This window comes from Triturus cristatus, chromosome 4_2 (genome assembly GCF_964204655.1).
Source record: "Triturus cristatus chromosome 4_2, aTriCri1.1, whole genome shotgun sequence".
NCBI lineage: Eukaryota > Metazoa > Chordata > Amphibia > Caudata > Salamandridae > Triturus > Triturus cristatus.
Genome location: NC_140586.1, coordinates 659,338,281 through 659,355,718, shown reverse-complemented (window position 1 = coordinate 659,355,718; position 17,438 = coordinate 659,338,281). Strand labels below are relative to the sequence as shown.

The window sequence follows — 17,438 nt, the reverse complement described above, 5'->3', positions numbered from 1 at the left end:
GAGTGGAGCGACCGGTCGCCCAGTTGCAAAATGCCAGTGGCAGTGGAAATTGCCCGGACAAAGGCTACACTCGCCTCCGTAGGGCATCGTGGGAGAGAGAGCAACTCTTCCGTGGGTGAAGGCTGCAAGCTAAGACGCCCGTCCTCAAGCCCCGCTGGAGGAAGAAATGGCCAGCCCCTGTAGGATGGAAGACCCATGGACGAGTGAGGGGCCTGAGGGGTCTCCGGAGAAGGTGAAGAAGCCTGCGGGGCAATCAACAGCGAGGTGTGGGAGAGCGGGTCCGGGGGTTGTGGCTGCGGAGATGGCATAGAACCCGCCCTGGAAGCCGGGGAAAAGGCAACGATGCGGCATCCAGTCTCCGGTGAAGAGGAGACAAGGAGATGATAAACCTCCGGAGAGGAAGGGACATCCGGAGAAGAGTCGATGATTCGACGTCTGGACGGCGCCGTGGAGTCCGCCATGGGCACCAGTGTGACCCGATCGGTGCCGAAGTGTCCACCAGGGGTGCCGAGTCGACCTCCACCGCTACGCGCCTCCGAGGAGAAAGGGACGGGGTTGGAGCCGAAGTGGCCAATGAACGGCACTGAAAAGGCGCCGGCTCGACCTCTGACGAGGCAGCCGCCTGCGCAGAGGACCGAGAGGGACTTGGGGAGGCGCCCCAGGTCCCGGCCTCCGGCCTCCACCCTCGGCGTCACCAGGGCCGGGGTGGAAAGCTGTTGGTTCTGGAAAGGCGTCGGCTCGGCCTCCGGTAAGACAGTTGCCTGCTCAGAGGACCAAGAAGGACTAGGGATGAACCGTGAGTCCCGGCGACCTCCTGCAACACCACAGGGAACCCCGCGTGGTTGTGCGGCGAGGCAGGGACACCGTGGGTCGAAGACGGGAACCCTGTAGGGCCGCACCCCGACGACACCACACCTCCGAAACCTGAAGCCGAATTCGTCGTCGCCGGGGGTGATGCTGCCGGCGAGTCCGCAGAAGGCCCCGCGCATGGCGAGGGAGCCACGGACATCACAGGGAGAGGAGGGGGGCCCAAAGAAGCCTGCAGAGCCGCAGTGTAGGCCTTTATTTGGGCCCTCATCGCCCCAACGCCAGGAAACAGCAGATAGGGTGGCGACAGCTGAGGGTGCACGTCCCGAGAGGAACCCGCGCCTTCTGGAGAATGAGGACAGGGCCTCGGTGACAAGCTGCAGGACTTACCGGCAGGCGAGCGACGCCAATGGGGCCTCTGTGAAGGACGATGCCGCAGTCGGAATCGGCGGCTTATGGCTTCTGAGGTAGGGGACGGACGCTGTGACGAGACCGATCTGGACAAGCGGGCCAAAAGCAATTTCATCAGGTGCTCCTGCCGGGACTTCGGCTTAAGATGCTGACAAGTGTCGCAGTCTGTAGAAACATGGTGCTCACCCAAACACCACATACAAATAGGGTGAGGGTCCGTCACCGACATCTGACGCGTACACGAAGTACACGACTTGAAACCCGAAGGCATTGCACACTGTTCCCAACGCAAAGGCGTTAAAAGAAGGCCTGAAAACAGGTCAAGGGAACTCACTCCGAATCCGCATTGCATGCGGAAAAGAAGGAATCTGACGTCAGCATGCCGGGGTGGGACTTATGTGACCTCGCTGACAATCACGTCCGCGGACGACGTCAGGGTGGAGTCACGTGGTGCCGCCTCCGGCGCGCAGAGATGCTGTGGCAAAAATATTTCCGGCTCCAGTCTCACGCCTGGGGATAATTCTACGTTAAGGAATCTGCGGCTAGTAGTCTCTATCAGAGAGTATACAGGCCCACGTACCGCGCATAAGAATTAGATTCCTTCCTTTCCCCACTAGCCCTGCCGCAAATCACTGCCAAACAGCAGGAAGAGCTGAATGAGCCAATCACATTGCATGAAGTACATGAAGTGATACGTTCGCTAGCCACTGGTAAAGCACCGGGGACCGATGGGTTCCTGGCTGAATACTACAAAGCCTATCAACAAGCCCTGGCGCCGCAACTTCTTTCCATGTATCGTAATGCGCAAGAGACATGGATACTGCCAGACACTTTGGAGTGGCTCACTACTCCAGGGAAGCCTGGGAACATTCGGGGTGCCTAGTATAAGATTTGGAAAAAGCGTTTGACACCCTGGAGTGGGGTTTCTTATTTGCTGCACTGTGTAAATATGACCTGGGGGAAGAGTTTCTGGGCCTCATCTAACTGCTCTACACTCAGCCGGTGGCAAGGATTAAGACTGGCCTGTATCTATCGGACCAGCTCCCAATTTATTGAGGCACACAACAGGGCTGCCTGCTCTCACCGCTTTTGTTTGCACTAGCTATGGAGCCGCTGGCCGAGTCATTACGTAAAACACAGGACAAGTGGGGAATCCCCTTGGGCGATGGTATGGTACGCAGATGCCCTGCTTCTATACCTCAGAGACGTTAGGTCATCCTATGCGACGATAGAAAGAATACTGCTTGAGTTTTCTACTGTGTCAGGGCTTCGTGTAAACTGGGACGAATTGTGCCTGTACCCCTTCTCTGAGTCCGCTTTAGACCCACACCTGTCCCTTAATGGCAAGCCAGTACACTGGCAGTTATCGACATTCCGATACCTCAGGATAAATATCTACAGAGATCCTGCGAGACCCACACCTGTCCCTTAATGGCATGCCAGTACACTGGCAGTTATCGACATTCTGATACCTCAGGATAAATATCTACAGAGATCCTGCGGACTTGCTTGAGGGTAACCTAGTACGAGCCATCACTGCGGTGGGGGTGCAGATGGCATTCTGGGGCACCATGCCGAGGATGGTCATAGGGCGGATTGCATTGCTGAAGATGGTGGTACTCCCACGTCTCTTTTACCACTTTGTAAACTTGCCACTGCACCTTAAACCAACACTGTTCAAAGGCCTGGAACTGGATATGCAGAGGTTCATCTGGAGTGGATGGCGCAGCAGGGTGTCTCTGTCCAAGATGTACCCTTCGGCGATCAACGGAGGCCTCTCACTACCCAATATGGAGCAATACTATCTTGCAGCGCAGCTTCAGTGGCCGGCGAGAAGGCTGAACGCACGCTACCTAGAGGACTCAGCGACTCGGGTCCCGGGACTCACCCACCCCCAGATGGTGCCGTTATTCCATCCCAACAGAAAGGGCAGGCCACCCCCATGTTACTGGTGGAAGTGGCCCACTACTGCTACCGCCGTAGCCTGCGAGTCACATGCAGAGTGACCCTGTTTGTGCCATCCCCCCCATTCTGGGCATACCCAGGAGACACAGAGCTATCACAAGCACGGAGCTGCCCCAGTGGGAGGAGGTAGGCATTCTGACATTAGGGGACTTGTACAGCGACGGGCGGCTCCTGCCATTTGATGCGCTTGTTGAAGTCTTGGGCCTACCCCGGGGTCAGTTCTTGTTACACGCAGCGGTGGTTCACACGTTGCAGGCGGCATGGGGTAACATTGCACAGGAGCCGGCCACGCATCTGAATGTACAATATCTGCATGAACTGGGTATGGGTCGCCACCTTGTCAGATGGTTTGTGGAATCGCTGAGGGTGCACACTGCGCCACGGCTGTGCTCCCTCCGCACCCACTGCGGCGTCGCAGCACTTAACATGAATGTGAAGATATCCTTAAGAGTCCTACCCGTGTCCCCCGCAATGCCAGATTCCGGCTCGTTCCGTACTATAGCACATAGGGCCTACCTGACACCAGCCAAAATGAATAAATACTTTGATTGCAGGGACGCCAGCTGCCCAAGATGTGGTGAGATAGGAGGGGATTTACTACATATGCTATGGTCCTGCACATCTATACAGTCATATTGGGGAGCGGTTACCAGAAGCCTGGCACAATGCACAGAACGCATGCTCAACTGGTCGTGGGAGGTGTGCATCTTGGGATTAGACCAGAGTTCTAGTAAATATGAAGTGACATCCTGCTACATAGACTTAGGGCTTATAGTAGACACATGGCGATAGAAATCTCCTGAGCCCCCAGTGGCTAAATCATGGTACCAGTTGTTACTCTGCTGGGAGCAGGCGGAGAGACCCGATAGGTGTTGGGAAGCGACCGCTGGCGATTGAGTGGGATACGATCCTGACAGACTTTCGCACAATCTGGCACAATCATCCTGAGGAATCAGATAGCGCACATAAGTGAGTAGCGGGCCAGTATTTACCAGGCTAGAAGAAGTGCGAGAGGTGAGTTAGTGCATTTGTCACAGGCACAGCGTCAACCGCCAAGTGGCGGGAGCAACCGCCCCACCCCATTCCCCCCCACCGTGCTGACACTTGCCCAGGCCAAACAACACAGTGAATGACAGGCACCATTGAATGAATGAATGAATATAAATTTTATAGAGCGCGAACTTAGCCCAGTGGCGTCAAGGCGCTGCGGAACAGGATCATGGTAGGAGATATCAGACGGCATAAGCACTTAAAGATTCACATTGGACACAGCGATCGGACAGGTAAAAAGCCAGGTTTTCAAGGAATTCCGAAAGACCAGATGGGACACCGAGGAAGAGACAGTGGAAGGGAGAGAATTCCACAAGTTGGCCCCTATCAGAGAGAAAGCCCTCCCCCCATCTGGCTCTTCTGGCCCTAGGAACAATAACCTGGTTCTTATTTGCAGATCTGAGGCCCCTGCCAGGACAGTATCTTTGGAACATTTTATTGATGTCTTCTGACCCCTTTTTGTAAACAGCCTTGTGGACTTGACATAAGGCTTTAAACACAATTCTCCTCCCCAACGGGAGACAATGCAAGCTTCTAATAGTGGCAGATACTGAATGGAATTTAGGGTGATCCATCATCAGCCTGGCGGCAGCATTCTGCTCTAGTTAGAGTCGATGAAGGAGTCCTTTATTAATCCCCAAGTAAAGAGCATTGCAGTAGTCCAACCTGGACACCACAAGGGCCAGCACCACCTGTTTGCGCGCGGGAAGGGACAGAAAACAGAAAATCTTCCTGAGTGTCCGTATCATCCCAAAGCAGGTGGCGACTGTACTATTTATTTGAGAACCCAGGGAGAGCGTGGAGTCCATAATGATGCCTAAATTCTTGGCAGTGGCACAGGGGCTGGGGCAAGAACTGAGCGAATCAGGCCACCAGGCCTCTGACCAAATATCAATCTTGCCACCGAAAATAAGGACCTCCGTTTTATCCCCATTGAGTCTCGAATATTTCTCAACCATCCACACAGCCACCGCTCGCATGCAGTTTTTAAAATTGAGTGCTGAGGCAGAGACACTCTCGGTGATGGAAATCAAAATCTGAGTGTCATCGGCATAGGAAAGCACTTCCAGGCCGAAAGACCTTACCACAGCAGCGAGCGGTGCTACATAGATATTGAAAAGAGTGGGACTCAATGAGGATCCCTGAGGAACTCCACAAGACAGTTGTATCGGGGCAGAAAGATATTGGCCCATCTTAAATCTTTGTGATCGGTTCAAAAGAAACGAGGAGAGCAAATTAAATGCAGCATCCTCTATCCCGATTTCCCGAAGCCTTCCCAGCAGTCTACCAGGAGAGATGGTGTCAAAGGCTGCCGTCAGATCCAGGAGGATCAGTAGGGTAGAATGACCAGCGTCAACCTGTTGTCGGATGTTATTAAAGACAACGGTTAAGGCCGTCTCCGTGCTGTGTTCAACTCTGAACCCATGCTGTGACCCATCTAGTAATTGATGTTCCTTCAGGTAGGAGCTAAGATGGCAGTTGAGATGTTTTTCCAGGATCTTAGCTGGTACAGGCAATAGAGAAATGGGCCGAAAGATTTTTAATTCTGTTGGATCCAGAGAGGCCTTTTTAAGCAAGGGTTTTACCACCGCCATTTTCCATATGGCGGGAACCTGGCCAGAGGAAATAACAGTATTAATGACGGTAGTCAAGGGAGGTACAATGGCCTCCCTCCCTAATTTTAAAATCTTAAGAGGACAAGATTCAAGGGGGGAGCCAGATCTAGTCCCACTTAACAACCGCTCAGTCTCCTCTTGAGAGATAGGGGGAAAGAAGCGCAAACAACAATCCTTGGGTGGGCCTACCCGATGATCAGCTGGGAGGTTTGTTTGAGGAATAGGGGCTTCGGCAGAGGCATACATCCAGGATAACACACAGCCAAGTGTGGCGTGCAAGTAAATAGATAGGCAGCATGGAAGTGTGTAATATGATGTCTAATAAGATGTGCTATTTTTTAATGTTTCAGCTCTGAGACTGGGGATAAATGTGTTATTCTCCTTGTTATATCAATGTTATGTTGTAAACAGTTTAAAGTTTTAATTGAAACAGACTGAGTTGTAAGTCTTCTCAGGACACTTACCGAGTTTAAAAATTGAATTGTGATGTAAATGTATGACCTGATGCACACCACAAAAATGGAAAAGCAATATAACAAATGTAAACAAAAAATAATTATGCACTTACACTGTGGCTCTGCTCTCTAAGGCGTTTCAAAAAGGCTAGACCCATCAAAGGACATATCCATTAGTGATGACAGTACATTGCCTGAAAATCCAGATGATCTACGAAGCACAACACTGGTATCGACTGCCCTGCCAATGCAGTCTATGGTTTCAAAGCCTGCGCGGATGACTTATTATCATGCATCTCATAAATCGTCTGAGCCAAAGAGGCCCTATGGCCGCCTGAGGCTGCTAGCGAGATCTCGCTGGCCATGTCCCAAAGGGCATACATGTATCACCCAATGGCTTTGGTGGAAATAAATGTTGCAAGCCTTTCAAAATCTCATAACAATAGGCAGTCTAAACAATAAAGGATGATCAGGCAACTCCAAAAGACCTGACAAATAGTTTCTTACAGTACCCAATGCAAGACCTTACTAGGCCAGGGACAAAACAAGCAGCAAAATGTGCAACAACTTGGCCTGCAGTGGGTCAGTTTGATGGGTGATGCACCACACGTCAAATCTGTCTCAACAACTGTTGCACACAGATTTTATAGAGCGACTCCATGTGACAAAGATTACATCAATGTCTGCAGGACGATGGTCAACTTCACCTGCTCAATCTCCAAGCATGGAGATGTAAATTGTGCAGGCCTGGGTGCAACACCCTTCCCTGCTGCTACGACATAAGATCCTCACAAAGTGGGAGACTGATCAGAGGACAGATGCTCATATCCAGTAGTTCCAGGTACAACACACTCCTTGCCCAATCAGTGCCACTAGGATATCCTGGGTCTGGCCATTCCTGATTTTCCTCAAACTTTGGGGGCAGCAGTGGTAAGGTATACAGGAGTCCTGAGCTCTACACCAAGTGGAATATGTGTAAGAGAGACTTCTTGGGAACGATAACTTATAAAAACGCTGACAACGCATTATCAGCAATGTTAAAACGATTGAGCCTGGGTACTCCACCATTGATGGAGGACACCCTGCGCCACATCAGGGTACAGCTGCCATTCTTGGCCCACTAGGTGTTAGCGGCTCGAATTTAGCTGCCCTGGCATTTAGAGATCCCACCAGGTAGTTCATCGCCAGAAAAATTCTCTAGCGGTCCAGCCGCCTAAAGAGGCAAAAAGACTTCTGGCACAGGCGGTGGTGTGGTCCATGAGCATCTGCACCAGCCTTCCTATCCTGGTGGACAGGAAGGTCATCAACACCAAGCTAATCGCCCACTACTCCAATAAACTGATGTGGAGTCGAGCTTCTGACAGAGACCATAGATCTCTGATCTCCACCTCCCTCAGAAGCAATGCATCCATCTGCCACTGATACAATTGTGGTCCAGCAGCCAAAATTGGTGCTTTACTGCAGTCTCCTCTGAAATGTGGATATATTCAACAGATTCCCTTGGTGCTGTGACCACCAGGACTTTAGATCCCACTGCAGTGTGCATATGCCATCTGGCATGTTTCATCTGCATTTTTCATCAGCATGTTGCTGGAGGGCAGCTTCAGACTCACCTGCACTGAGATCCGTAACAGAGGCTGAAAAATTGGGATCATAGTTCAAATGTTGTGGACTCTCCACTCAGGGGGACAGGCATAGAACCTTATCTTATCCAGAATGGTTTCAATCAAATAGTGTCTGCAAAGGAGTCAGGTGTGACTTTGGCACATTGACAGTAAACCCCAACGATGTTATGAGGTTCACCGTCTTCTTGAGTTGGTCCGCTACTGCCTGGGGAGAGCCCGTCGTCAAGGTACAGGAAGACTGGTACCACAAACTCCAAAGATGTGCTGCAACCACCACTTTCATGAATACACAAGAGGCACTGGTGAGGACAAAAGGCAGCACCTTGAACCGAAAATGCTCCTAGCCTACTGTGAACGACAGGTAACGTCTGTGGGCCTGCAGGATGGGGATATGAAAATAAATGTACTGCAGATACAACTCACCCATAAAGTCTCCATGGTCTAGGACAGAAAGGACCTGAGCTAGCATGAGCATCTTGAATTTGTCCTATTGCAGCAAGACATTGAGGGGAGCAAAGGACGAAGACCTCCACCGATCTTCGGCACCAGGAAGCTGCAAGAGTAACACCCAGCTCCTGCTTCCAATACTGGAACCCTCTCTATAGCCACGACTTCAGCCATCAAAAGCTGTGAGACCTGTTGGGCTGGTGGTGTGTTGTATGCGATGCTGAAAACCCCTGCTGTAGCCAGAAAGGAAGCAATATTGTTGGTTAACTTGCCTGGTAGAGTGGATAGGCCCACGGAACATGCTGTAGCCCTTCTTTCCTTAAACTGTTCCAGGTCTGAATCCACTTTCTCACCAAAAAGGTGAGAACTTGTCCATTAAAGAAGCCCATACACTTCCAAGTGTAGCGTTTAAGTACCACACTTGTTCTACTTGCTCAATATAAACCTGTCTAAGCCACAGCAGTTGGCAAACTTCGCTTCATCACATCCATCTTAGCTAGCCTGGGTGAGGGACTCGGCTACATTTAGGCCACCAAGTTCCATAAGGCATGTGAATAGCAGCCTAAAAGACAGATGGCATTGACAGATCTGAGAGCAAAGCTCACAGGCAAGAAAATACGTTTTCCGAAAGTTTCAATATGTATTGACTCTTGATCAGGTGGCGGGGAGGCATTAAGATTCACCTTACTTGTGGAGGCTGGTATCCCCAGATCTCAAGGGTAGGCTGCTGTGTACCTAATTCAGGGTCACCTGATGCAGGTCTATGGTGATGAGTGATTTGTCTCTTTACTGTAGGTCGAAAGCATGGCTCCACCCAAGCGCGCAAAAGGGTATCCGTGAGCACTTAAGTGCAGGGTAAAATTGGGCGTAGCTGTAAAGTCAAGTACTTCTGCCACCCTCTATATTACTACAGCGAAGTCGGGGAAAGCAGAACAATATCTGGGGAGGTATCTAGGACACTGGAATCCTGTCAGAGGAGGTGGGTGGAGCCATGTAGAGTGCTGGCTGCACAAATTATCTCTGGAGCAGGAGTGACAGGTCTACAAAAAATAAGCCCAGCTTGGGCTTCAATTGTTTTTGGTGGGACTTGTCCTTAAACTTCTCCTTCAACTTACATGACAATGGTACCTTGAAACAGAACCTGAAATGGGAGCAGCCCTGTGACTTATACAGGAGCAATGCCAAAGCTTGACATGTGATCTGCCCAGTTGTTATCAACAATGTTCATTTTTGCCTTCTGCTCTCTGAGGTCCATTAGATGCAATAGGGAGTATTTGTCAGAGTCATGCTAAGACCCTGGACACTATGGGCAGTCATTGTGTGGATGCGTAACCCAAGGCCACTTCCTGCAGTCATAGCACAGTTTGAATGCTGAGGTCTTCAGGGGAGACATTCTCTCTAGCACACTGCGGTGAAGAAAACCAGACTGGAGTTGGTAAAACACTGACGAATGCTTGAAAGCAGAGCTCTGGTTCTGTGTCCAAGGGTGAAGAAATAAAGTTATGTAAGTCAGAACGCAAGGGTGGCACCTATATATGGCTCTGTGCAGACCCTTCCAGAGGTGACACCATTGAATCTGATGCACCATCTGTAGGTGCTTAAGAGCATTAGTGGAAAAGTTCGGGTTCCAGCCTGGTGCCTGGGGCAATTCAAAATGTGAGGAATCTGCAGTAAAGAGTATCTATCAGAAAATCAATTACTTTAGTAAGTGAATCAAATAAGGCATTCATAGTCTAATACCAGGATAGCAAAATGAAGGACTTGTGTCATATGCAGATATAAAAAATAAATATGGAACTGTAGAAAAATAAGGAACTAGATACATGGTTACACTCTTCACAACCTTAAGGGTGTTGGGATTATCTGCTGAGAAGCCCAGCAATTATTTTATCTTAGATTGACAACTGTGATACCAGCTTCAAACTACTCACGAAGTAGACACTGTAAATGAAAAGAATTGGATAGCATTGTCTGAAGAGTTAAATCTAGCTTTAAAAATAAATTGTTAGCAAAGTAGTTTGAAAAATCGTTGTGGATACAGGTTGGACATGAGATTGTCAGCAATGTTTATTATTTTGAAGTATCATACACCTAAATTACCGCACATCTATTTTGATGCATCACCAGTCTGTGTTGAACAATGACAGCTTCTGGTATGTAGAAATACTGTGAGGTCTTAATCATTGCATTTGGTGTGCGAGTTTATGGCTATATGTGTAATGGATTGCATTGCTTACCCTATCTTGCGAATTTCAATGTTTTTTTGGTTTCCTTTTGAAAACTGTAATTCTGCAAACTGCTCAAAAAGTAGCTACTGTAAACGAAAAGAACTGCATATTATTGTCCGAAGAGTTAAATCTAGCATTAAAAATAAATTGTTCGCAAAGTAGTTTGAAAAATAATATTAGATACACGTTGGACCTGAATTTAAGATTATGCAGCAATACTTATTATTTTGGAAATACTGTACACCTATTTGAATGCATCCCCAATGTATGTTGGACACTGATAATTTCTGGTTTGTATGAATACTGTGCGTGTAATGGATTGCATAGCTAACCATATCTTGCAAATTTCATTGGTTTTTCGCTTTTCATTTGCAAACATAACTACTGTAACGCAAAAAATACAACAGCAGGTAAACAGGATCCTCGCCCGAAGATACTGCTCTCAGTTCCACTAGTTACCCTCTAGTGTCTTTGTAAATGATGGCATCAAATCTCCAATAGTTCTCGGATAGGTAAATTACAGCAAAATATTCAGTCCTCCTTTCTTTTTATTTGTTATCATTTATATTCAATGTTGTTGCATACAAAACTATATCTTGATTTGCACATAAATCACAATCCAGTATATGTAACAGACAATGTGTGTTGTGCAACTTGGTGTCTTCTTCTGGGCTAATGTATGTGGCGTTCACATTTTTTCCCAACCCTCAAGATGACAACCCTGGTCTTTAACAGGCTCCTTAGAGTTCTCTGAAGCAGATGTTAACATCCCCCTTTAACATGGTGAGGAACTTGACTGAGCTTTCCGATTTGGAGTATCCACGATGAAGTCTTCCTCCTCCTCCTGCACCACATGCAAATGCACCTTGTGATAGGTGGCTTTCTGCTGAATCGGGATCCCCATGTGGGTCCAACTTATTGTCTTCCTATAGATACTCAGTAGGTTGCCCTATTGGCTGATCATATGGGTTGAATGGCACACTGCCTGTGGAAAGGTTGAGTAAGGTGACCCTTGCGAGAAGTCTGCTAAACGGGTGAAGTAGCTGGTGTGAGAGGCGGAGGTAGGGGAGTGTGTGATAGGGGAATAGGTCTTGTGGGCTAGCCTTGACTTTTTAGAGGTCTCTTGTGTGCACAGCTTTGGAGCAGTCTCCTAGTCAAACGCTACTTTCCGCTTGCAAGGAATAGAGTTAGATGGTTGAGGAACCCATGTGGCAATTTTTCCTGTGATTGGATCAATGTTATATTATGTGTATAATGCACAACTCACCTGGGTGGGTACCCTGACAATAAAGAGCACTGTTGCATTGCGTCCAGTTCTTGCTGAAACCCTTGTGTATGGATGTATAACATCCTCCTGCGAAAGAGTTGTGGGAGACTTATGTGGTTCTTTGTGTCCTTTGGGATGATGGTGTTTTGGTGCCAGACCAGGCTTCGGCACAGACTGAGGCTTCGACATCAAGGATGTCTATGTGGTTTTGGAGCCTATATGACCTTTTGGTGCTGATGAGGTGTGGTTGTTGTGACTCGCTTTGACTCCAATGAAAGCTTTAGGTTCGAAGGGCTGGCAGCTGCTCCGTGTGGTTTCGGAACCAATGAGGGCTCCGGTGCCAGATTTGAAGATTGGGTGTGGACAGCATTGGGGAAAGGCTTGGCACCCTCTGCTGGCTTCTGCCAGTGCCAACTGTACCAGGTGGAGTGTGGTGGCCCATGTGTGAGCTGGCATGCTAGGGACTTGATTCCCTACTTCCTTGGGAGCAATGCTCTATCTCGGGATGGGGAGCAGTCTTGTGCTCACAGATCTCAGAGTGGTCTTCATCCTTGGGCTGAGCTTCACTGTTGTGACCACTTCCTGTGGAAGGTCACACTTGGATCTACTGAGTGGCTATGGGGTGAGGGTGAACCCTGATGGTCTAGCCTCTTTACTATGTGGGCACCAAAGGGGTCTCCCTCCATTTCCCCTCGAAGATGTCCTGGTCTCGGACAGGTCTTGCCACCGCATGGTGCATGCCCACCAATGTTCCTCTCAGTACAAAATGGGTTTCTTTGAGCCAAACATTAGGCATGTAGGGCAGTTGGCATCGCTGTGATCAAAAGACAGGCAAAGATTACAGACCTTGTAGTGGTCGGTGCACGGATATTTAGCATGGCATCAAAGACTTTATTGAAATTGTGTTTGTTCCTTCACTTGGTACATTTTCTGAAGGAATGATGTATGAAAGAGTGTTTGCCTCCTGAAGGGGATAGGCCGCCAATGCTTTTTGATGATGATCGGGTATCAAGGATCCTCTGATTTTTGCCCAATAGGACATCTCCCTTTAGCAATGAGTTATGAAAAGGCACTAACAGGACCTGACAGATGCACGAGGAACGTACTAAACCCTGACAATGCTTGGTGCATGTCTGAACCTGATGGCAGAAAAAAAAAACACGCACCATGGAGGTGGTGCCAATTTGCAATGTACATGAAGAGAAGTCACTGCATTTTGTGACTGGAGAATTGTTTTTGATCCCAACACTAGATCGCTGGAGTATGCAAAGCATGTGCATCAACAGCATCATGCTACGAAGATATATATATATATATATATATACACACACACACATATATATATATATATATATATATATATATATATATACACGTTTTGCAGTAAACCATAGTATGCATGAATTCTCTTGCCGGGCAAGATATTTGTAAGAGCAACCCTGCATTTTGATCTTATGTACTCTTCAAAGGATACCAGGATTTACCACTTACTTTCACACTATTATTGATGGAGTGTAGCTTCACAGAGATACTTACTTTACACAGCAAGTAGATGGTAGAAATCGGTACATGAGGTCAACTGGCTATGAAGAACACCGATTCATACAACGATCAGAGCTGCTTGTAACACAGAAATCAAGGGACCAGATTTTGATGCGGTGATTTATTTTATATGGATTTTTCCAGTAGCACTTTTGGATTTCAAAAATAATTGCATTGACATTTAAGACATTATTTGTGGTGGGTTGGTGTGGAGGGCCACTGGTTTATTCAGCGATTTCTATAACTAGTGCCAGTCTTTTTTTTCCTCCAGAGTTTTATATAGCGCAAACTCGATCCGAAGGTATCAGAGTGCTTTACATGAGTACCATTTGCGTTACAGACAGATACATTCATTTTTGTTATGCATAGGGAGATTAAGTGATTTGCCCAGAATCACAGGATGCTGAACGTTGTTGCAGAGACTCTAATCCGGTTCGCCAGATTCGAGGTCGACAGCCCTAGCCTTTAGGCTATATCCTCTCCCCCGGTCCTGTATATGGCAAGAACGAATTCTGTAACTTCTTACTGGGTAGCAGGGTTGTGTGCTATGTGGGTGCAGAAATGGATTTAGCCATGAAGGAATGCAAGGTGGGGGAGTTGCAGTCCCTTCGTTGGTGAGATTCTTTATTTTTTAAAGAATTGTTTCTGTGATTATTCATTACAGTTTCACAAATCTGTTTTTAAATGTATAAGAAAAACGTGATTCCAATCTCTGGACCTCATTTATGGGGTTTTGGCATAGGGCAGTGCTGCAAGTCAACGTGATAGGGCAGGAATGCAACGTATTTATCCAAAACGGTGCTTCCTGTCCTTTACCCCTGCACTGGCACCCTTTCGAAAGCCTAGCACCAACACAGGCACCCTTGCATCATGGTGCAAGGGTGCATGCGTTGCAGGAGGGACACCTTCCTGTACATAAAAAATCCTGGGAATTTTTTTCCTCTTTCCATGTATGCTGCAGAATGAAAAAGTAATTTCTCCTCGTTGCTCCTCCCCTGATGAGGCAAAAGGTTTTGGCCTGTCGCCAGGTTTGATGATTTTGTAAATCGGTGGAAGTGTCAAAATCCATTGGTGTTGTGTGGGGACACCCAGCACAACGCCCATGGCATACCTTCCTAGCGCAGAGTAAGGCCATTCAAAGCTGTTTTGCGTAGCCTCATAGATATGAGTTTGTAGTATGCGCCGCCAGAGCATCACAAGAAGTGATGCTCCAGTGGCACAAAGGGCACATAAACATGCCCCACTGTTTCTACACTGTATGGTATGTTAATTTGGCATTATTAAATATTTTTTTCTCTGATTTATGTCGGGACCAATTTTCTAAACATGATTTTTTTTTTTTTTTTTATCTACGATAGGTAAAATGTTACATGAAAGATGAATGATTACTTGGTCTTAGTTGGGTAAACTGTTCCAAACAAATGTCGATATGATTTAACTACTATGAAGTGGGATATCAGAAATTGTGTGCAAGTTAGGTTACATTTAGGCACGACACACAGCGAGATTTTTAGGAGAAAATTGACTGAATAAAACTTAATATTTCATATTTTGTTCAGGAATCTTGCTATAATGCCTAAACGTTTAACTATAGTGGCAAACAATTTTCCTTGTCTTTTGATCTTTGATCATGTAGTCTGTACATGTAGATAAGTTATACGTAATTTATTAAATATTGTTTGGCAGCATGCATTACGTGCGAGTTTCAACTCATATAAACCAGACCAACAAGAAGTGGTGACAGTGGTGCGGTTTATTGGAAAAAACAATATTTTCTCCCACATTATAACTTTGTCAGTACCTTTTATACTGAGCTCCGACAATAAATGAAGACATTTTTAAAAGTACCTTTAAAATAAACATTGCCACAAATTGTAGGCGTACCTAATATAAATAAACATTTTAACTAAAAGTAAATAACTGTTTAAATTGGGCATGACATAAATAATAGTAAAATAAATTTACCGTACCGTGGAGTCAAAAAGGTATTAAAAAAATAAGCAGTTTACAGCATATCAAATGGATCTGAACCATGATTATCAAACAACAATTAAAAGTCCACAGTTTGACCTTTCAGGATTACTTTGGCAACTTAACACTTCAAGAAAGGTGCATGAAATGTGTCTGTTGTGTCCAGGAACAAAGTCCAATGCTTAACTTGATCCCCATGACTGACAATACAGAAGCACTCTTAAAACAATCTAAAAGTGCATTTTTCATATATCAATTTTACGAAGGCTCATTCTGCTAAAAGAATCCCTGAAATAAAAGAAAAACAAATATCAGTTAGGGAGATACATTTTCATAAGAAAGCTTTTCAAATACATAAACCCAGATGGTGTGTAGAATAATTTACCAAAAAAAGAATGTAACAATTATTTTAAATCATTAAGTCATTCTACATCTTACATAGCAAAATGATTCAGACCCGTTGCTTTATAAAGGCTAGCTTTAAAAAATATTGAATGTGGATATAGTTATAAGATACAATATCACCATTGCAATGGGTATTTTCCTGTTGCAGCTTCAATAAGTGAACTGATACTGAGGAAAGAGCTGACAAATAACCTTTAGGAGTGCCCAGAGCAAAGCCACGGTAGACCAGCAACAAAACAAATAAAACCTCAGACACCTTAGCTAAATGAAGGTGGACCTGTCCATTTTCATTCCTAGACCACAAACCTAGCACCCAACATCAAAATAGATGGACAAGGTGGGCAAGAAGCCAAAATCACATTCACCATATCTACTGGCAGATCAAAAGCCATCCAGCAGGTTCTGCTCACTATCCATGTGGGTAGGCGTAGATTGTGGGGGTTTGGACGCAGACTACTGCTCAGTTGCAGGAAGAGCAAATCCTCCTGAAGGACCACTCGAAGCAGAGGGCGTATGCTCTGTTCCAGCAGACTGGAATACCACACTCCCTGAGTCCAATCTGGGGCTACCAGGATGAGTTGTGCTTGGTCCCTCGTGACCTTCGTCAGAACTCTCGGAATCAAAAGGCAGATGGAAAGGACGCATACAGGAAACAAGAGTCCCACTTAAGGCATCCAAGGGTATATTTACAAGTCCCTATCGCCACAGGAACGTCACTTTTTACGACGATAGGGGCTTCGCCTTATTCACAAGGCAGCGTTTAGCCACTTCTTCTGTAGACCTTTATACTTCTCTTATAATAAAGCCCGGCTTTCCGCTAGCCCCCATTATGCTACCTCCTCTCACCATTGACCCACCCTGGGAACCTTCAGAGATTTACAGTGTGTGGTTATTAGCCTCTTTGCCAGTAGAAGGACTAAATCAGTAAAGCATAGTATCACTTTGGAGCTCGCTCCTCGACTGAGGATGTAATCCTAAGATACAGTGCTCTGGTGTGTCCTATCGGTCAAAACCGGTCAGGCTTGTCAAAGCTGCCGAAATTCCCACCTAATAGGCAGATAAGGAAGGACATGTTCATAACATATGCATGAGGTCAGCCTCTCAGGCAGGACAACGAAGGCATGCCGAAGAGGCCATGGGGAACATTTTGTTAATTCTATGTGGTGTCAAGTATGCTCTATGTAATATGGAGAATTGGATACATTTAAATCTTGAATTACTTGAGAGTTTCTTGGGATATTTCAACAAATTGTTCCATTCCCTGTCTGATAACTCCCAGGATAGGTTTGTCTTCCATTTGATTTTTAAGGAAAGGATTGGTGTCATGAGATGTACCCTGAGACCACAACAGAGCCAACGTACCAAGTGCCTGCCGTTTCCCTTACTATGTAATGCCTGAAGCAGTTCATGCATTGCGGGCTCCCTCCCATTGGGTTCCCAGTGCGGTCGAACATAACGGATAATACTGGTGTGTGTTAGAAACAGTGTTTCTGGCAATCCATGTGCATGTACAGAATCGGTATGGGACATCAGCGTGCTGTCCTCAAACAGGGAACCCACCGTCATTACCCTTTCCCAAGTGCCCAGCCTTCATGCTGTCAATGTGCCTGAGAATGTGAAGAGACCGCACAGTGGTATATTCCGTGCAT

The 17,438-nt window shown here is 46.8% G+C and overlaps 1 protein-coding gene across 13 annotated transcripts in view; it reads right to left on the bottom strand.

Annotated features, from left to right (window-relative positions):
• Nucleotides 1-15,148: 15,148 nt before the first annotated feature.
• The window catches only part of DOCK7 (dedicator of cytokinesis 7), an 888,535-nt gene continuing 886,245 nt past the window's right edge, over nt 15,149-17,438 (bottom strand). For all 13 annotated transcript variants that reach the window (XM_085602421.1, XM_085602422.1, XM_085602423.1 and 10 more), the window contains one exon: nt 15,149-15,672. In XM_085602421.1, the coding sequence (XP_085458547.1) occupies nt 15,630-15,672 (43 nt within the window). In that variant the 3' untranslated portion in view covers nt 15,149-15,629. The remainder of the gene's footprint in view (nt 15,673-17,438) is intronic.